Source organism: Bactrocera dorsalis, chromosome 2, assembly GCF_023373825.1.
Source record: "Bactrocera dorsalis isolate Fly_Bdor chromosome 2, ASM2337382v1, whole genome shotgun sequence".
Classification (NCBI taxonomy): domain Eukaryota; kingdom Metazoa; phylum Arthropoda; class Insecta; order Diptera; family Tephritidae; genus Bactrocera; species Bactrocera dorsalis.
In genome coordinates, this window is record NC_064304.1 from 5,053,032 (window position 1) to 5,075,080 (window position 22,049).

The 22,049-nt window shown below is 35.7% G+C and overlaps 1 protein-coding gene across 8 annotated transcripts in view; it reads left to right on the top strand.

Annotated features, from left to right (window-relative positions):
- The window catches only part of LOC105225863 (protein held out wings), a 110,158-nt gene that overhangs the window by 45,067 nt on the left and 43,042 nt on the right, over nt 1-22,049 (top strand). For all 8 annotated transcript variants that reach the window (XR_007421799.1, XR_007421798.1, XR_007421801.1 and 5 more), the window contains exon 3: nt 10,222-10,355. Coding sequence is in view for 4 of the 8 variants with exons in the window: in XM_049449162.1 (XP_049305119.1) it covers nt 10,222-10,355 (134 nt within the window). In the remaining 4 variants the exon portion in view is untranslated. The remainder of the gene's footprint in view (nt 1-10,221; nt 10,356-22,049) is intronic.

Sequence of the window (22,049 nt, forward strand, 5' to 3'; positions counted from 1 at the left end):
AAAGAAAACACGTTTATAGTTCTCAGCCGGTTTATCAAATATCAGACAGTTAAAAGTTTCTAGGGTTGCCATAATCCTAATAAGTATTTGTTTTAAATATTTTTGGATAACTTCATTAATGTAATATTTTTTAGTTAAGAATTATCTAGGTGGAATTCATTTTCATTGGCATAGAAAACTCGTCTATAGTTCTCAACCGATTTATGAATAATTTCTTTGAAGTATCAGACAGTTAAAAGTTCCTAGGGTTGCCATAACACCAATGAATATATATTTTAAATATTTTCCGCTAATTTTACTGTCATTGACATTAACTTTTTCCATTAAGCTAATTATTTTGAGCCTTAGATATTACTTCTCAGCAAAGCAGGTGCTTCGAAAAGCATTTGTTATAAAGTAAAACTGATTCAAGCCAGCAAATATATCTGTCGCTTGTGCTCATATCCCCATCAAAGCTAATTTTCATTAGACTTATGCATTGTAGACTTCAAAGCATTTACCAAATAAGCAACATTTGTTAAACGAATATTTATTGCTCTATGAAAAACAAACGTAAATTGTCTGAAATTGCAATTATAGTAAAAATATTGCAAATATATCATGCATTTATTACACATTTACAATTTTGCATACATACTTATGTAAGCGCGTATTTATAGCATCCCGCAGATGGCGATATGCGCTACTGTTCATTTTTCTTACGCACGCAATACAATGTGTGGCACATGCGGCCGCACACACGCGCAAAATTATCAATTTAATGATATATACATAATTATTTGCATATATGTACATATATAGTATTTATGTATAATAAGGAAATGTGTGCACTTTTGGCGCGTGAGTACGTGCTGAGCATATTTCTAATCCTTTGCGCAATTCCTGCACTGAAAGCACTACAAAGCCACGTACCTGCATGCCATTCAATCAGCGGAGATATATGTACATACATACCTACCAATTCCGTCAGATGTGCTAATTCATAATTTTCATAAAAATTTGAAATAAAAACTGATCGTTTCAATACATCCGTCAATCAGCAAATATTGAAATATGCGCCGGCGCCAAATGCGCACAGACTTACTCATTCCGACGCATCTTTGCTTTTTTATGCGTGCGTATAAGCGTCATTGACATACATACATGTGTATTTCTCATTGATTTATAAATATTCTGAAATATTCTAATTCGCAAATTGATATTTAACAGCATTTTTCGATCTAAAACAAGGTGCTGAAAATATTTCCGTTAAGGCTTAAGAAAATGTTGATGATTTTTAGGTGTTTACGGAGAAATATATATATTATATGTATATTAAAGAACGAAAAAATGTATAAAAATTAAAAAACTATACAAATATAAATCTTAAAATATATATGTATATATACATATCTTAAATAATATATAGTACATATGTAGACTACTATTATAATAATTATTATATTTCAAAGCAAACTGAAAATGGAAATAAAAAAGCACAGTTCTTCAATTCATTCAACATTTACTGTCAATGCTGTTATCCATTGAAATATTCAAATTTAAATACATATGAATGTATCTATGTGGGTATGTACATATATTGTACTTACATATGTATATATTTATATATGTATAGAAATGTGTAAAAATAAGAGTTTACAACCTACGTTGGATACTAAAATAGGCAAATACAAATCTCATTTCGTTGTTGCACGAAATTAATTCCTATGCCTACGACTTTATTCAAATGCACGTACACATGTGCCACACATACACGCATCAGTACATAATAGTACATTGTTATACATATATACACACACTAGTTCATGTACATAGCTGTACATATATGCATGTGTATTTAGTGAAAATCACATAGCCGGGGACATGCCTCTTAAAAGCGAAGCTCCATGAAAGGCGCACCGACCACGCATTTCTGTGTGTTTTCTTTGTAGGCTAAGCAGTTGTATGCGCACATACATATAAATGTGTATGTAAAAATGTGTGCTGAGTTTGAGCCAACGCTCAGTGGCCAAATCGGGATATGACAGCGACAGCCAAATAGGGCGAAACAGCCTTCAAATGGCATACATATTGGCGTATCGGCTACAAGCGGCGACGCGGCACACATGGAGCGTTTGAAAAGCGAAAAACAACGGCGAGCAGCCTGCTGAGCGTGAGCGAGCTGGTTTGGTTAGGCAGGCGACATTGGTCAATAAAAAATAATAAAAATCACAACAGAAGCCGCACTTGACTGCGGTGCAACAAAGCGATGGCTCTTCAAAGAAGTAGATAAGTAACAAGCAAGCAAGCGTCAATTTGTTTTTTCTTTTTTTTTTTTTAATATTTTTTTATATATTTTCTTTCTTATTTTATTTTTTTTTTTAATTTTTTTTATTGGTTTTTTATTTGGCCTACGCATGCAAAGACGCTAGCGGGAAATAAAAAAAGTTAAATTTTCCTGCAATAATAAACCATTTAAATGCCAAGTGAGCGCATGCGCAAATCAGCTGCGGCAGCTGTTGTCACTTATGCATAACTGTGCCTGCCGTATGCGGCACGTGCCCATAAACCCACAGTAACTGCCGTTGCCATTCGCTGTCACGTTTCGTAAATAAAAAAATTATTAAAATTTTACTTTTTTTGAATGCGACAAAAATATTTTAATTAGTAATATTTCATCACCAGCATTCATCATTAGCATTAATTAATTGATATCTTACTCACTACATAATATTTTTTTTACTTTTGCTATTTTATGGCAAAAAAGCGCTGCATTCAATTTGCTATTGTTGTTGTTGTTGGCCGGTTAGTCATTCATAAAATTAATACTATTTCGTGTTATTTATCGGTCTATTGTAACTGTCAGCCATTGTTGCCACCGCCCGACGAGCACAAAGCAAAGTGCTGTGTTCACGCCCACAACAAAAGCAGCAACTTGTAAACGCACACACACAGACACAGTGGGTTCGTCAGAACGCCCACGGACCAAATTACCATATTAAGTCGTAAGTTAACCAGTTAAGTGTTTGCTGTTGTTGTTGGCGCATGACTTAAGCAACGCTTTTAGCCGCTAGCTGTTAGCCCATATGCCGAGTTAGCCGAGTTAGCCGTGTTAGCCGGTGCTGACTCGTTTAAGCTGCGCTTGCCCTTACATGGTCTGCAACAAGTTCATAATCTTTCTTATTCATAATTTATTTTTCAATGAATCGGCGACGCCACCAGTTGCTCCAGTCAACGTGTATCTAGTGCGCATTTGTATATCTGTGTGCGTGTCTGTGTGTGTGTGTGTGTGTGTTAATGTATTTATTTGTCGCGTCGTTACATTTTAATTACGCTGCGCTAAACGCTGAAAGCTCGAAAACTAGTTGATGCACGAGATAACGAGCGCACAGGTAGCTAAGCTGAAAGCTGCAAAAACAACAAAAACAACATACAGATATATTAAAATGTGTATATTGCAAGCGGTGCACTAGTAAATGCCAACAGTAGTTGCCAATAGACAACAGCTAGCAGACAAGCACACACTTGTTGTTGTTGTTGACATTTAAAAATACCCCTGTTGACTCAGCAGGCACCTACCTCATCATGCGCCCAGCTCATTCGCACACACACACACACACTTGCATCGACACTCGCTCACTTTTGCCTTCATTCGTTCAGTCCATCAATATTCTCACCTTAGTGCGCTAAATCTGTCGCTTTTAATGTCGCGCTAACTGTAGCCTGTAAGCGTACAATAAAGCATACATTTGATTTCTGCTTAGCACAGTTCGTTAGTCACATTGTCTTTGGCGTTGAAGAGCCGCAGAAGACGACGCGACATCTTTAGTTGCGATCAGCATAAAACGACACACACATATATGTAGAATTACATATGTATGTATATATTATATATGTATGTATATATTCTCGCATATATAAATATCTACTATATTGCCTTAAAACACAAACTTTTTGCCCCAAATCACACCGAAAATTATGCGAAATGTTAACTCATTCATTATATTGTTTTTGCTGCGTTTGTAATTTCTACTACGCTGACGTTGATACTGATCACCGCTGACAGTTGTTGTGATTGCAGTTGACACATTTCTGATGGCCGATGAAAAGTTTGCATTTTGCAGATAAATATGTTTGATTCGTTGACAGTTTGGAACTTGGCAGCATTAGATATGTATTTATGCAGAACACAACAAACACACACATACACATGTAAATAAATGACACTCATTGCCACAAATGTGTATGCGTGTGTGTGCGTATAGCTTCTGCCGGCCGTGCGCTCAGTAGTCACAAACTTTTCCGTACAAATCTACGCGGATTATCAGGTGTCAAGCTAATTCGCTTGAGCATTTCCTTACCAAACGTTGGCGAAGAGTGACTGCAGCGTCTTAGCAAATGTGGGTCAGCAATACTAGGCAGCGATGGTCATCAGCAGGGGAAACAGTGGTTGCCGTGCTTAAGAAGCAGCAGTTAATTTAGAGCGGCAGCGATTTTTGTGTCTTTAGCAAGAAAATATTGAGTCAGAGCTCTGCATGTAGATGAAATTTATTATATGTATATAATTTTAAAGTATTGTTGTTGCTGTTTGGTGAAGATGTTTTACATTTTTATGCTAAGATTTGCTTGGATAAATTTTGGATGTGTTTGTCAGTGTACATTTTTAAAAGCAAAAGAGCAAGATAATGCCAGCAGATATTTTTGATAATTTCCAAAATAATTTAATAACTAATTGTTCGACTTATAGAATCGAAAAAATTTGTCCAAGTCTTTAAAGATTGTATCTAAAACTGAGTAAAATGTCAAGAAGATCGGTTGAGTAGTTCTCGAGAAATCTTTCCAATCGACTTCAAAAACACAGTTTCGAGAAAAAACGCGTTTTAAAGACAGCGCATTTAGCCTAGCTAACCTCGAGCGTAGAAATTCTCACAGCTGTATCTCCGAAACTATTACTCGGATTAACTTGAAAATTTAGGAGAATATTCTATAGTTTTGTAGAACTTATTAAAAGAATAAAAAATTTCGAGTTTTTGGAAACCGTAAACCCATGTAACCTCTTAAACCAATTTTACGTATACTTTTTATAAGCCTCGACTTCGGGCGCGTTTCTTGAAGTGGATTTATCAGTTTCGAAAACCAAAAAAAGTCACTGGAAGCCAAATCTGTTAAATATAGTGTATGAGTAATGACCGTCCTTTCGTTTTTGGCTTAAAAGTCAGTCACGATCTTGGTAGAAGGTGACGGCGCGTTATCATGGTGAACAATTAATGGATTTTCCGGCCAAAAATCCGGTCGTTTACGACGAATTGCTTTATGTAGTCGTCTCAGAACGTCCAAGTAGTAAGCCTTATTTACCGTTTGACCCTGTAGATTGAACTCATGTTTAACCATATCACCAAAATCAAAGCAAACGATCAGCATCATCTTGATTTTTGATCTCCTTTTTTTTCGGTTTCGGCTCATTTTTGGAGCGTTATTCGCCAGATTTTTGGATAGCCAGCGAAAATGCGTTTGATGAATACGTGGTCCTCAGCTACGTAATTGATATATAGAGAACAAACTTGACACGTTTATAAAAAAGGTTCTACCAATCCAGGAAAAAAATGTTTGTTAATTCGGCTCGAGCCGAGCTATTTTTGTTCAGATGAGTTAATTGTTAATAATATAGAAAGTTTGCTAATCATCATCATATGTGTGGTTTTCTTAAATTTACTGCGTGCCAACAAATACTCCGAATATGAACCATATCTGGATAACATATATTTTGGTGGTTTTTCATAATAACTTGACTTGCGCGTCATCCAAGGGGTTTAAATTTTAAATAAAGACACTCTGAATCACCCTAAAACCTGCTTAAAATATCTGCCTTCACAACCTTTTTAAATTTTTCCAACATCTGGTGAATAATTACTATGAAAGCAATGGAATTATTTCAAAAAATTTAAATTCGTGTTCATCTTTACATTTTCATAAATATTAAAGACAATCAAGCCATTTAAAATGACAGTAAAATATTATATCTAATTAAATCAGGCATTAATAGTAAATACGCAATAAAATATGAATTAATAATTCTGCATTTAACATCTGGACATTATACAAAAAGGTCAAAAAAATTAATACTCAGATGTGCCTCATCCACACTATAGTATTCCGCATTAATCGCAGTCGGCCAGCACGTGGACAAAATATTCACCACTTTTACTAATCTGCAAATGTGATTAGCAATTTATGACAGCAGCGAGTGTTTAGCATTTGCATGCACTCATCCGTTTAGCAGAAATTCTATATTTATGTCATCTCCACCACCGCTGATGATGCAATGCCACTGGCTGCGCGCTGGGTGGGCAGGTGGCGCGGTGTTCGTCCATGACAGCCAGCCGGTGCGCTATGGACTGAAATTCGCGCGATATTCGTGGTGGATCGTGCACACGCACACACACATGCTAACATTTTATGGCAGCGCAAGTGTGATAATCAATTGTAATAATCAATAAACTGCTGGAATTGCAGCAATATTTCGCAGCCACATTTGCATTCGACTAAATAGGCAATCATTCTGCTGACTGACTGGAGCGCGCGGGCTGTGTCACCGTGCGCTTATTTACATACTAACAATTGCATTGCTATTTGCCAATGTGATTATATATATATCTGTGTGTGTGGTTTGACAAATGTTGCAAATTAGTTGAGGAACTCCATTATGTTGCATTAAAATATATTTTTGCACAAATAAATTAAATTGAAAATAGATAAGTATTAGCAAGAAAATCAGTTGCTTCTAAAATTGAAAAAAAAAAAAACAACAAATCGCAGATGATTGCTCATAGGCTTTTAAAAGTAAATTAATCGTTTCATTTATACTTGTGAGTAGTATCTTGATTTATTTATAGTGTACAGCAGTTGCTACCTCTGTAAACCACATAATGCCTGTGAGGCCTTTGGATTCTTCTTGAATGAAATCATTTCGTTTCTACAGAATTTTAATGCACATTTTGTGTTATTCACTTTTACCGCGATTGTGATCAATTAAATATACTTAACTGCTGTTTAGTTTTCCTGCGATTTTTAGTAAGTGAAAACAGCAATTGGTATTAACTAAGTTTATTTCCATGCTATAATCTAACTTTACTTCTGATATATCGCATCATATTTTTTTATGTTGATATATATATAACTTATACTTATGTAAATATAATATTGCGCATCATAGATTTATAGGATTCCATTATTTATATCCATCAATATTTCTAGGCCTCAAATTAATTAAAGATCTTTATGGTTACAGTTTGAAAAATAGCTGTAAAAGTTCCCAATTCTGCCTTATAATAGTCAATTTAGCTGGGAACTGCTACGTATGTTGTTGAATTCTGTTAAGGTTACGGTGAAAAGTTAGTCAGCTTCAAAATAATCCTTACAGTGTATTTCATGAATGAGTAGAAAACTGTTAGGTCATTGTGTGGAGATTATATAGAGAGCATGCAGAAAAAAATTTTATAGTCATTTGTCTTCGTGGTTACACTTTAGAAATGCTGTATGTTAACTCAAAAACTATTTGAGAAGTGGGTTTGGAATTTCAGTTCGTTTTTTTAAGCTGGAACCTATGGAAATATGAACAAAATGGACGTTTTGAAAATTGCATGTTAGGTATGCCCACTAAAATAAAATGCGAGACATAAAACTCAGATGAATATATGCAAATTAAAAATAATAATAAAAAAATTATAAAAAAATAAAATTAATAAAATAAGATATACCCACAAAATTACAAATATAATATTTACATACAAAAAAAAGTAATAAAAATTTCATGAATTGAATACATAAAATTAAAAAAAAAAATTAAAAATAAAAACGAATTACAATTAGGTTAAAAACAAAAGTTTCTGATATAAAAGAGTAATAAAATTAGCTGAAAAGAAAATGAAGAGCATAATATGTGTGTATGAATTAAAAGATCTAATAAAAAATAAATAAAATAACTAGTTAAAAACGAATAAAATAGTAAATAAAGATTAAAATTAAAAATTAATCAGTTAATTAACAAAATTAAATTAAAGGAAAAATAGAAAATGAAAAAAACTATGAAAAATAAAATAAATTGAAGAATAAAAAAAAATAAACAATAAAATAAAAATAAAAAAGACAAAAAAAAAAAAAAAAAAATAAAATAAAAAAATAGAAAAAAAAAAAATAAATAAAAGAAAAAAAAAAAAAAAAAAAGAAAAAAAAAATAAAAAAAAACAAAAAAAAAAAATAAAAAAATAAAAAATAAATAAAAAACAAAAAAAAATAAAATAAAATAAAATAAAACAAAAAAAATTAAAAAATAAATTAAAAAAAATAAAAAAAAACAAAAAAAACAAAAAAAATTAAAAATAAAAAAAAAAAAAAAAAAAATAATAAAAATATAAAAAAAAAAAAAATAAAAAAAATTAAAAAAAAAAAAAATAAAAAAAAAAATAAAAAAAAAAATAAAAAAAATTAAAATAAGAAAAGAATAAAAAATTAAAATTAAAAAAGATTAAATAAAAAAAACTGAAAGAAGCTAAGAACAATAAAAAAAAATATAAAAATTATAAATTGGGAATAAAAAGTAAAAAACTAAAAACAAAAAATTATATAAAAAATATAAAGTAAAAATTAAAAAAAAAAATAAGAACCAAAAAAATAAAATATAATAAAAAATGAAAAAAAAAAACAAAAAATGTAAAAAATATAAAAATTATAAACTGTGAATAAGGAGCAAAAAAATTAACGACAAAAATAAAAAGAAAAAATTTTATAAAATATATAAAGTAAAAGTTAAAACGTCAAAAAAATTAAAACTTAAAAAAAAAAACTTTTGCTCACAGATGCCCAGTGCTCCAGTGTGCCAAATTAGAGTTTTATACCTTAAATTACTGTTTGTTATGGTAACACGAACTCGTTCGTTTTTTGCCAAGGAACGCCTAAATTTTTACTCTCTCTCGTTTTATTTTAGGTGATATGTACATACAACCGTTAGGTGAACAAAACTATTATACTCTGTTGCAAAATGTTGCAAGAGCATAAGAATAAAATAAAAGAAATAGTGATGAAAAAATATGTAATATGAGCATTATAATTCAACTACAGTCCCACCAACATTGTTGACCGACTTAATTTAACCCGTTAACCTTTAGTATAAACAGACAGACATATGCTACCGATTATTGCTAACAACAACAATTACATACTTAGCAAACGCAATCATTTGAGGTGTATAATCGCCGAGCGTTTAAATGGCGAGCTTCACTTGTGATTCGCGTGTGAAATATGGCTAAGCGTTTAAAATACAGTTTAGCAGCATTCAAATGATTATTTATAGTCGGTGCTAATTGCTGTGAGCTGCGGTAGCATCGATCAACAAGGCCTGATATATGCACGCTACACGCTGCACCACACTTGTCTGTGTGCGTGTATGTGAGCGCTTATTTAGATATCTCAAAGTTTATGAGCAGTTATGAATTTTAAGCGCCCATTGCAACAATGAAGTGAAGTGGCCACAGCCGAGCCACGCCGTTCGCACGGATTTCGGCAGAATGCGGCAAGCAGCGGTGTTTAAGTCGTTAAAATCGTCTTACTTGACTCTACCAAGCTCGTTGACGGCGTTCGCGCATTTGGCCAATTGCAGTCGTCGGTCAGTCAATCACGTTTTTGGCTAGTTGGCTGATTATTCGTCGACTTTTGGCCATAACTCGAAGCAAATTAATGCCGCCTTACGTTCGAAACGTGGCGGAAATATTAAATGGGAAATATGCAGAAAACGGTAAAATAAGTGAAAACCATAAAAGCTTTGAGTACACATAAAATATTTATGAATCTATGAATATATGTATGTGTGTGTTTGCGAGTCCTCTGTAGTGGTTTATTGAGACATACACTCACATGTGTGTGGCCAAATGTTGAATAGGTATTTGCGGGCGAATTGTGTGCGAAATTAATTTGATATGGCTGCGTGTCAAGAGTTCACAAATCTATTCGATTTGATAATTCAATTAAACGCAATATGGCTTCCGTCACTCCACGCACACGCATACATACATATGTATATATGTATGTATGTATGTAGGTTCACATATGTATGTTATTTTTGCTTATGTTATATGAATGGTTTCAGTTTTTTTTTAACAACAACAAATTAAGTGATTTTACTGCTTTTATCTTTTATTTCCAAAATATTTTCCAATTTTTTTAATTTCTCATCTTTTTTTTTTGCAGAAATCGCGCGAGTACGTGCCTCACTGTTTCAAATAAATGGCGTCAAGAAGGAACCACTCACGCTGCCAGAGCCCGAGGGCACTCCTGTACAGTTAAATGAGAAAGTATACGTGCCAGTTCGAGAACATCCAGATGTAAGTCGCTTTAATATATACTGTACACAACTGTATATGTACTTCAACAAATTATTATGGATTTAAACTTTGAGGTTACCATATCTAGCTCTTGCCTCGATGGGGCTGGAGCAATTTTTTACATGTTCCAATTCACCACAGTTTGTTTTTTTGCATAGCCACCATGGATATTGAGCTTTTTTTGCTGGGATTGAGAAACATTTCAAGTGTTTAAGTCTTAACCTCAATCGTCTTCAACTTAACCTTAAAAGCGGTACAGTCTAACGGGAAGTGTTGAGTTATTTCCACCTCATCTTCTTCCATACAGCTTCTGCAGATGACGTCTAGTAAGATTTCCAGCCTTACAGCATGGACGTCAATAGGACCATGGCCTGTTAAAAGCCCTACAACTATGGAGAGCCTAGCCTGCCTGGCGGCAAAGAGATCACTAGATCTCTTGAGATCGATCTTGGGTTGGTTTAACTTCGGTTCAGCCAAAGTTAATGGTTTTATCTTCTTGTTCTATGCAGTGTTGTTGTTAAAACGGCAGATAACATTCCTAAAAGAAGTTCGACGAGTGGTGCCGAGTTGGCAGTCCTTGGCCGGATAAAAATCCAGTTCCGCTCCGGACTTTCGTGGGTTCTGAGTTTTAGTTCCCCGCAATTCAATAACAATTCCAAGTAAAGCCAGGTCTTTCTCTTCCTGTTCTTTCCAACGGAGTGGAGGTCTTCCTCTTCCTCTGCTGCCCCCCAGCGGGTACTGCATCGAATACTCTTTGTGCTGTCTATTCGGACGACGTGACCTAGCCAGCGTAGTCGCTGTCTTGATTCGTTGAACTATGTCAATGGTTGCGTAGATATCGTACAGCTCATCGTCCCATCGACTTCGATACTCGCCGTTGCAAAGCGCAAAGAACGATAAATACTTCGCAAAACTTTTCTCTCGAATACTCTTAAGACCGACTCATCATATAATGTCATTGTCCATGCCTCCGCACCATATAGCAGAACGGGTATAATGAGGGACTTTGGTCTTTGTTCGTGGAGAGAGGACTTTACTTATCAATTGGTTGTCCACTCAGTCCAAAGTAGCACCTATTAGCACGAGTGATTCTGCGTTGGATTTTAAGGCTTGTGGATTACCATCGGCTTATTCGCCTCGGTATGGTGCTCAGTTCTCAAATATAGATTTTTAATCGAAATGCTTAACCCTTGTGTTAAAATCAATTTATGCTCGTATATGTTGTGCTCTCTTCGAAATATAACCTAACCTCAATCAGCTAGAAGTCTTTGTAAACCGACATGTCTAGTTTCTCAACCGCATAGGTAATAACTGTAAAATCGCTTGTAGATAAAATTAAAGCTGACTAATAGAATGATTAATTACTAATTAACGCAATTGTTGTGGAGTTAAAGCGCAAAGCGAGAAGACGAAGCATGCAACAACAACAAAAGTACATATAATCTATTTAAAGCGTTAACTACACATTTTTCTAACAAAACATATACACACACACACACGCATGAGAACAAATGCAAATACCGCGTTCAATCTGAATAGGTAGTGAAGCATAAAATCTGAACATTTGTTTTATGAAATGAAACCTGGCAGCTTTAGCATCGGAATCGTTTCCGCTAATTAAAAAGAAGCACCGAGAGAACTATTCACATTTATAGCTATATAATTGCTTTTGTTGTTGTTGTTAATCTGCCACTAGCGATATATTTACATGGATAGACTGATAGACAGACAACTAGCAGCAATGTTCTGCATCATTCGCTCGCACACACAAACACATATACATACACATTTTCAATGCTCGTGTAAGCAGCTCTGTTTATTGGCTGGCGCTTGCGTTGTTGTTGCGCCGCCATACGGAGCGTTAGCTGGCTGTCTGCTCGTTGGTCCGTGTGTATTTCTTGCGCTAGTGCGTCGAATGAATTTCTAGTGCACCGGAAATCTATTAGAGGTGCGCCTCGGGTTTGCCGCCTGTCAGCCACCCTCTCGCTCTTCCACCGACACAACTCTTCTGTGTCATGTAGTCGTCGTGTGTGTGTGTGTGTCGCGCTTATGACGTCTTCTACACGTCGGCGGTGGCGCTGCTGTCGAGTGCCTCTAAGGCACGGCGCCCCATTTCATCAACGTTGGCAGTTATGCAATGCCGCGAGTTGATGGCTGTCTCTTGTGAGTTTTTCAGCAGGGAGTTGGAGCAGCGTTGTGGGGCTGGCCGTAAGGCATGCGGGCGTGTAAACATGCCGCATCGAGAATGTAGAATTCGGTTTCGCAGTGCTTCCAACACATTCGTCTGTGCTAGCGTTTTATGGCATTCCACTTCCTCCCCAGCTATTTTTGCTGTCCAGTCGGAGTTTTAGCGGGGAGGGTAGACAAATGTGGCGGACAAACTCATAAATTTCAATTTGGAAAATCTTCGGATTAACATCTGTTTTGCATAATTTTAGTTGTGTCTTAATGCTATTTCCAAAAATATACTTATTTAAATTTCCAATGTGATAATTAACCTTGTTGTGGTGTAGGGAGGTCGCTTCGACTGCCGCGGTGCTCGTTGCTGCGTGTAAATACTCCACACTTTGTAGCGTTTTAGGCATTCAAATATGCTTAAATATTTGCTTATGCGGCTAAGAATGTAAGCATATATACTCTGCCGAGAATGACCAATATGTTTGTTGTAGCTGCTTGATTTTCTTAGGCGTTAACAGCATTTCGACCGTTTAATAAAACAAAAAATAATAATAACAAACAAATGTAATTCTAAGTTTTGTCTGTCTTCCAACCTTTTCAACTAAACTGCGGTATTAGTAAACATTTCATAAGCCTTTAAGGTGATTTCATACTTAGCGGAATCTAAAGTTGTAAAATCTTCTCACCAAACACTTCTTCACTTCTTCTTTTTTGTCAATAAGAAAGGCGACTCTTAAGTAACAACATACTTATTGCAAAAAAACTGTGAGATTAATAATAATAAAAAAGATTAAAATAATAAAAAGTGAAAGGTTAAAAATCGTTTGAAAGAGCACTTTTTAAGATGTTGAAACCGCTTTTAATGAAGTAACGGGGTTATCAATAGGGACGCTATAAAAGTAGACCGATAGGGACAGCAAATGACTCCATGACTCCCGCTCTTTTGACACTTCTCTTCAGTAAGGTTTGCCATTTCATCAGGGAAAGATATACGATCCAACAACGAGTCGAAATTATCAAAATTTACTACTGTCACAGACAGTACAGTCGCAAGCAGGCATAAAAATTAATTTAATCTTCTTTAAAATAAATTGTGAATTTGTTCAATAATAATTTTAAAATAGACTTTGTATTCGTTTGATAATAATTTGAAATAAACAAATTGGACATTCTTGACACTACCGTCAAGCTACGTCCAATTTATGGTCATCATAATCGTCCTGTCAGATCAAGAATTGAGCGTCTAGTGGAAAAATTTGAATCCACAGGCACAGCACAAAATGTTCCCGGGGCAGTGATACCAATAAGTGTCAAGAATATTGCTGCCACTGACGCATTAATTGAGGAAGACTCAAATCAGTATCTCACACGTCGTTCTCAAACGTTGGGCATCTCTGTGACGCCGTAATGGTGAATTTTGCGAAAACACATCCTAACAAGATGAAATTGACGTAAGAACTGAAGCCGCTTGACCACCAGAACCATCGTATGTTCTTGAGTTGGGTTGAGCACCAACCTGAAACGATCTGGATTTTCATCGAAAAATCATCTTCAGCGATGATGCTCATTTCTGGCTTAATGGCTTTGTCAATAAGCAAATTAAGCGTTTTTGGTCGGGCAGTAATTCACATTTACTCCATGAGTCACCATTGGTTCCTGAAAAAATTATGGCTTGGTACGCTTAATGGGCAGGCGGTGTCAAGACCGGCACGTTATTGTGAATGAGAATCGCTGCCGCTCAATGATAACCTAATATTTTCGCCGGAATTGAATGATGTGGACTTGTACACTATGTGGTTCCAACAGTATGGCGCCAAAAGCCACACAGCGAATGTCACAATCGATTTATTGGAAACCAAGTTTGATTCAAGAAATGGCCCAGTCACCTCGGTCGTGGGATTTGACGCCATTAAACTATTTTCTGTGTGCCTACGTTAAGTCTATGGTCTACGCCAACAAGCTAGCGACGATTGATGAACTTCGAACAAATATCGAACAGTCGAGCAGCGTTTGGACTTCTGCAAACATGCTCGTGTTGGCCATGCAAAAGAAGTCAAGTTTCATACATAATGGCGTCGAATGTACTTTCACAGAAATAAAGAACGATAGTAGCTGAATCCGTTAACATTATTATTCAAGACTCTGATGACGACTTTTACCTCAAATATTTCTTGATCGCTATTCGGCGTGTGGTCCTCATTTGCTAATGAATTTCTTGCATAATCGCAATCCAGCACTCTAAAAAAGTTTGGCAATACCTGAAGCTGAATTTGATACTGATATTGAAGATCGGTTCTTTAATAAATATCTCTATCGCTCACCCTTATTTTAATCTCCCTGCATTTATGAAAATTCAGTTCAGCTTATTTTATGGTTATATAATCCTTTTCCAACTTAGTCTCTGCATGTATATAAAACATAAAACTAGTATATTTTTAGTGCGTTTTTTCTGTTTTCTTTCAATTTCCTAATATATCCATCATTTGATAGTCAAAAATTTAATGTTTGCTAATAAAAACTAATTAGGCAACCATCTAACTATGAATTGAGTTTAACTATCGCCAAAGGCGCATAACTGCATTGGCTGCAGAGACTGATCTAGATCGCTTTCAAGCTGATTTATTGCCAAAACGTTCAAACACATAAATATTTAGCGATATACAAAGTTTTTAAACATGATTTACTCGTATGGAGCTAAATATCAACATTTGCAATTTAAATGAGGCACAAATCTTCGAGACGCTAACTTACACACACGTCTATAGATCATGCTGTCCCTGAACGCATTACGCATGCATACTCCAACACACAGGTGTCTCAATAATTACCGATCTATGCTGCTATCGCGGCTGCGCTTGTGGGAGTGATCATATGATCATCACTTCATTCGATATGAGTAATTGTGTCAGCATCATCATCAATCGATTAAGCGCTTTGTGAGACGAGCACAGGGCGTCGGGTGGTACAGCTGCCACCTACAAATCCAAACAAACACGAAACACCTGCTGCGCTTCTTTGTGTCGGTGATTTGTCATTCTAGCGCTTTTTTTGTTTTGCTGATCACTGATCACTTGAAATTGTTTTCATGTTTGTTTTTTGTATTTTTTTTTAATTTTTTTTTAGTGCGGCTAATCTGCATTTGCTGCATTAATCACCTGTTTTTGACAGCTCACATTTCTATTTCTTTTACGTTTGCGGGTTTAATATTCACACTTAGCGTTTGACATTTTTTGCGAATTTTTCTGTTTGAAAGTGATCCAAAAATTCATAACTTTGTTCGTTATATGTATCTTAGGTATATATCCTCTTAAAGATTGTACAAATTGTTGGTATATGCCGAGTAGCTACTTATTTCAATACTTTGTGCTGTCAGTTTTGTGCCTAAAAATAATTCAGTATATTTACTTTGCACGAATAATGCATTTGAGTTGTGCCAACTTATGGTCAAAAATTGTCCACATCCAACGAAAATTGTTCAGACCCTTAGGAACCGAATATTTGAATCCCAGTACTTTTTTTTGAAAATAACTTTGTAACGAAAATATTGGTCAATGTGTGAGATTTATAATTGAGATACAGAGAGAATCCTATTCTGATATGAGTATGTCTGTGTGTCAAAAATGATTTGGTGATTTGGTGATTTGGATCAACACTGCCCTTAGCTCTCATATAGTATGTACCTAATACAAGTATAATAGAAAGACTTTCGAACTTCCGTGTGCCTTATACACCGCATATATCGGCCAATATGTGAGTTATCTTGATAAAATTAAGCGATCGTGTTTTTGTTAACGGTGCATATTTCTGCTTAGAATCAATAAAATTTAAAACTCCTCTAGACTCTGTATGACTAAAAAGCCTTACATATGGTATTTCCCTAGCTTTGATCCGTACAAGTTGCAAGAGTAAGAAATGTTTGGTTATACCCAAACTTAACTGTTCCTTACTTGTTTTATGTTCTTTCTTATATTATTATTTTTATTTATTTTTTTATTATTTTCTATTTATTTTTTTATTATTTTCTATTTATTTTTTTATTTTTTTTCTTATTTTTATTTTCTATTTATGTCGGTTTCAATGCGCAACTTTTATCAGCAACTGAAAGCTAAATTAGAAATCAAGTCACATTCAACGATTTTACATGGAATGTTGCATAATTAAGTGCTTGTAAATAAATTGAAATAAATATTTAAGTAAATGCGAGCAATATTTGCGGTTTGTTGATTTCTCATTTATTTTTTCTCAATGCTCATTAAAACCGGGGTTCCAATTTCGCGCAGCTGTGCGGGAGTGTCTGGCAGAGCAACAATGTGTATATCGAGAAATGAACTGACAACTCATCGAAGTGATATTGTTTTTAGTTAAAATATATATATATATATATATATATATATATATATGAAATTATATATTTTTAATTTTTTTTTTCTAGGAAATATTATTTTTTCGAAACTGTTGGTTGATTTTGTTCAGCGTTTGCTCCAATTCCTTCTACCAATAATTCTTGAATCAATGTCTACAACTGCTTATAGAATCATTTCTTCTTCTATTAAACGCCTAGACTTCTTAATGTCTAAATCGGTAGCGGTCGCTTTGGAATTGGTGCTGCAACTACTCTCGTTCTCCTTTCAAAAACTAATTGAGTTACCAAACATAAAATAGCTGCAGGTATTTGCATGTAACAAGAGTCGTAGCGGTTGCCATCTTGTTAAACTATCAACACCAGAAACATTCCGCACCTATAACATCTGTCAGCTGTTGAAACATGCGAATCGGGGCGCCTGTACTTACATTTCACTTCCTACCGACCCGTTGGCGCGTATTAGTAATTAGACATCAATTCATTGCTGTAATTGTTGTTGTAGCATGTTCTTTTTGTAAGCACTTTTACATACATTGTATGGAATCTAATCGCGTTTTGCGGCTTGTAGACGCGCTCCACTCAGCACCCCTCATTGGATTCCGCTTACACTTGTTCACAGCAAGCGTTTGACAGCGTTGACAATTACGTTTGTTGACATCTTTTTCAGCATTCCTGCTCCCGCGCATTCACTATTTTTATCCGCTTTACATATTCGCAATTAAGTGCCTCCATTACGGCATCTTGTGACAAGGCTGTAAATAATTTTATTACTTTACTTTGCTCCGGGCGTTGAGGTTACACAGTGGGGGCGGGGCGTTCACGGGCGCTAAAAGCTTGCTGCACTGTTTTCTTTGCTTTTTGCTACTTAATTAATTTCAAGCTATCAAATTTTATTATTAGCAATGTTGTTTTTTTATGATTTTCAAATCATTATTACTCAGCGTTTGACCTTAATTTTTATTTTCACGCGAACGAAATTAATAATTTTCCAAAAATACCAGCAGCATACCTTTCGCGCTTTGAGTGGCCATTTTCGTGGCGTTGATGATCGCATCCGTGGCAAATGTTTCTGCTCCGACAACTGAAACAACAATTATAACAACAACCATACATCATCTATTCAAGTGTATTAATAATTAAATCAATTTATAAGAATGGCAAATGAAATTTGTTAGTGCAGGCAGCGATCTATAAAAGAAAAAAAGAGCAGATGGGGAAAAAAGAATAATAATAATAACGAAATAACGACATGCACATTTGCTAAAAATGCCACGAGCAATTTGTAAGCAAAAGTCATGAGACGGTGGCGCGACGCACAGCCGTGAGGAAACGGAAAATTGCTTGAGCGCTCACGTTGCTTATATCGAGGCATACATACATATATATAAAAAAATATATATATATGTATATATATCTATGTATATACTTAGATTATTACATTTTGCAATATACCCAACCAACAACTACATATGTTTGAGCAGCTTCAGTTGGTATTCAACACCGTCCTCCAGTTTGATTTCCAGTATTCTGCTCTGCCAGAGGATTTCTGGAGACGATATCTGGCGGCGGAGCAAGATTTTTCCGCGTAGAATTATTTTAAATTCAAAAACCAAAAAAAAAAGAATAATACTAGAGGTGAATACAGGTAATAATCGAAGAACTAGTCACAAATTCTCAAAAAAGTCGATTAATTTTGATATAAAGTACACTGCATAACCCTCGATCTTTTATACAAAATGGCGGTTCCAGAAAAAGTTGATTAATTTTGAAAAATATAATACTTCATCCTTTCTTAACTTCACACTTTTTAAGTAGATCGGTCTAGCCGTTTCGAATAAATTTTCATCGCTTGTATCTTCGAAACTGTTTCCCCGAGCATATCCAAAATTCAGAAAATACTATTGAATATAAGTATAGTACATTCGATATATGCATCGGGTTTTCCTAGGGATGGTATGATTTCTAAGTGCCGTTTCGGCCATTTTTAGTATGTCATGATCTGTATTTTTTTTTTCATTGCATTAAATAATATTTACAATTGCATCATGGAAAGTTATGCGCAAGAACAACATTTACAAATCATTAATTTTTATTACCAATACAATCGTTTTCCAGTTGCAATTTGTCGTGCGCTTTTGCCATTATATGGTCGTAATAATCGTGCTCGTGCTCGCAATTTGTCGAATAACTGAAAATTTTAAGCGCACATTTTTTTCACATAATGTTCAGTAAAACAGAGAATCGGTCGAAGTAATGCAAATATTGCCTCCGTTCAGGCAAGTGTTGCTTAAGGCCGCAATTTGTCGATTCCAAGACGTTCTCAAGAATTGGGATTGTTTTAAACCACTAACTGGTGGATTTTGAGGAAGGGTTTGGGCTTGCATCCATAAAAAATTGTTCTCACTCAAGAACTGCAGTCATTGGAATATCGTAAACGTGGTGATTTTGCTTGGGAAAAACTTGAAAACGATGCCACACAACACATTAGGTTAGGTTTCATGGCTTATTCAGAACTTATAAATTCACAAAACCCTTGGTATCCGTTAAGATAGGTTGTTTGAAGGTATCCGCTCCAAAGTGTATAGTTCTTGACTTTTCAACCGCGGGACGGTCAAAAAGGAAGTGTTGAGTTGTTTCCAGCTCATTTTCCTTCATACACCTTCTGCAGATGGCGTCTGATAAGATTCAACTATTCAACATGGACGCAAATAGGGCAATGGCCTGTCAAAAGCCCCACAACAAGGGAAAGGCTAGACTTACTGAGGGCAAAGAGATCTCTTGCGATCGTTCTTGGACCAAAATGCTTTTGCGACAGCGCATGTACCGATAGTGGCCCAGCACGTACAACAACCTATTTATTGCGAAAAAGGTTTGGAGATTCGATTATTTTAAGAAATTGTGGCATTGAGTGTTCTCCAAAAAGTTGTGATTTAACATCATTAGACTACTGCTTGGGAGTTTATTTGAAGTATAAACAAACACACGATTATTCTTCAAACTTACAGCAATTTATAGTTTTCAGTTTATTTCAATATTATTCAACCTTTGAAGTGTATAATACATTCAAATTGATTTTTAAAGCAGAACATCGCTGTCAGGTTGAGAGACATCCTTCGGGACTCGAGAACTCGGTTAGACCTAAACTCGTGGCTCAATTGACTCAAACCGAAATGTTTATGGGGCATTTATCTAATATATATATAAGCACGTCTAAAAATGCTTCGTGAATATGCGGGTTCTATCAAAGCGTCGTGCCTTCAACGCGCTTGTCCAAAAATGACGGCCCCTCCGACGCGAGGCAGCGGAAAATGAGTCAAAAGTTGCGCGCATATTTTCGTATTTTAAAAATTTAGTATACGAGTATATGAGTGTGTGTGCACATAAATTTTTAAATGCTCAATTTCTCAATTACCATTCGCCGTCGCCGCGCATATTTGCCTTGCTGCAGAAGCACTGCAAACACTTTTATAACGCCGTATTCAAATGCTCCTCAGCACCTGTATGCATGTTAAGTGTGTTTGTGTGTTGCTGCAGTATAATATATTTTAAGTGCAAAAAATATTTCACGGCGGCTCATGAAGCGGCAATAAATCGCTACGTTTGCGGCAAGAACATCGTCCGCCGCTGCATTCCTACCTGTAGCAACCACTTGTTGTTGTTATTATTGTTGCTGTTGCTGTTGCTATTGCTGTCGCATTAGCGGCATTATTAGTCATAGAGCATTAACTAATAAATTCAATTAAATGCGGCAGCGCTAAATGCATTTTAATTAATTATTTGTGTAACCATACACACACGTACACACACAGACAAACATACATGGGTACAACATTAATTTCATTAACAAAATCACAACAAAAAAGTTTTGAAATTTTTATCGAGCATTTCGAATTTTTTTACTGCCCGCTTGCTAATTAATTATATACTTTTTATATGTCTGCAGCGTTACACATACATACATATATACCTACATATGAGACAGACAGACATATGTTTGTATGATGTGGGCGCTCCGCTTGTCTACACTTCGTGTACGACTCGTTTTGTCCATCTGCGTCGTCGCATTTATTAAATTTGCTGTCAATCTATGAATTATGCTGTCCGTCCGCGCTGTACTTTTCATAGCGCGCCAGCAGCGCGCCCGTGTTTTATGTAAATTGCACACTTTGCATGCGCCAGTTGCTCGCTTACCGTTCAATTGCTGCTCGCTTTTGCCGCTCAAAGTGGTGGCCTTTGATTCGAGCTGTGATCGCTTCGCGAGATCGCAAGTTCGCAAGATTTTCATAGCCGGCTTTGAAGTTGACCGACTTCACGTGTTACATATAGTCGATTTTATCGGCGCTACGCACGCAGTTATGTGACTGACACTCACACAATCGAACAGACACTACTCGCTTAGACACTTCTACATCTGTACAGAGTATGTTTGTGTCATGAGAAATTGTGAACTGTTGTGCACTAAATCTGCATGCTGAACAAACTGTGTGACAATTGCTTGAGCTGATTGACTGATTGACCGCCTAGGAAGGGTTTGACACGTTAAACATGCTATAATTTGTTTCAGAAAATTCGCTAGTTTATTCAAGCTCTGATTGAACTAATTACTGGTAGCGTACTATTTCGCAGTTAAAGGGCATGCTAGTGTTGATCATCTAAGTCCGTCTAATCAAATTGAACACAGTGTAACACCCTTAGTTTAGTCGAACTCAGCAGCTGGAATGATGAATCACACTTAGTTCTTCAACCTTAAGTAGTTATATCCACTTACGACCATTTTTTGATGCCTCGTTCGAGCATTTCGACTGGTAACTAGAGAATGACACGCGTGATGTTTTGCTTCTAGGCCTGAATCGAAGCGGGATTGTCCGCATAGACTTTATATTTTACATATTCTCATAGGAAAAAGTCTAACGTTGTATTACACGATCACACGATTTAGGGGACCAATCCACCGGCCCAAAACGGGAAATTTTCTGCTCACCGATGTGTTCACTCAATAAATCCATTGATTGATGCCATGTGTGGGAAGTGGCGTCATCTTGTTGAAACCAAATGTCGAGATCACGAGCTTCAATTTCAGGCATCCAATAGTCGGTTATCATGGTGATAATAGTCGCCATTGACGGTTACGTTCTCAGTGGCATAATTTTTGA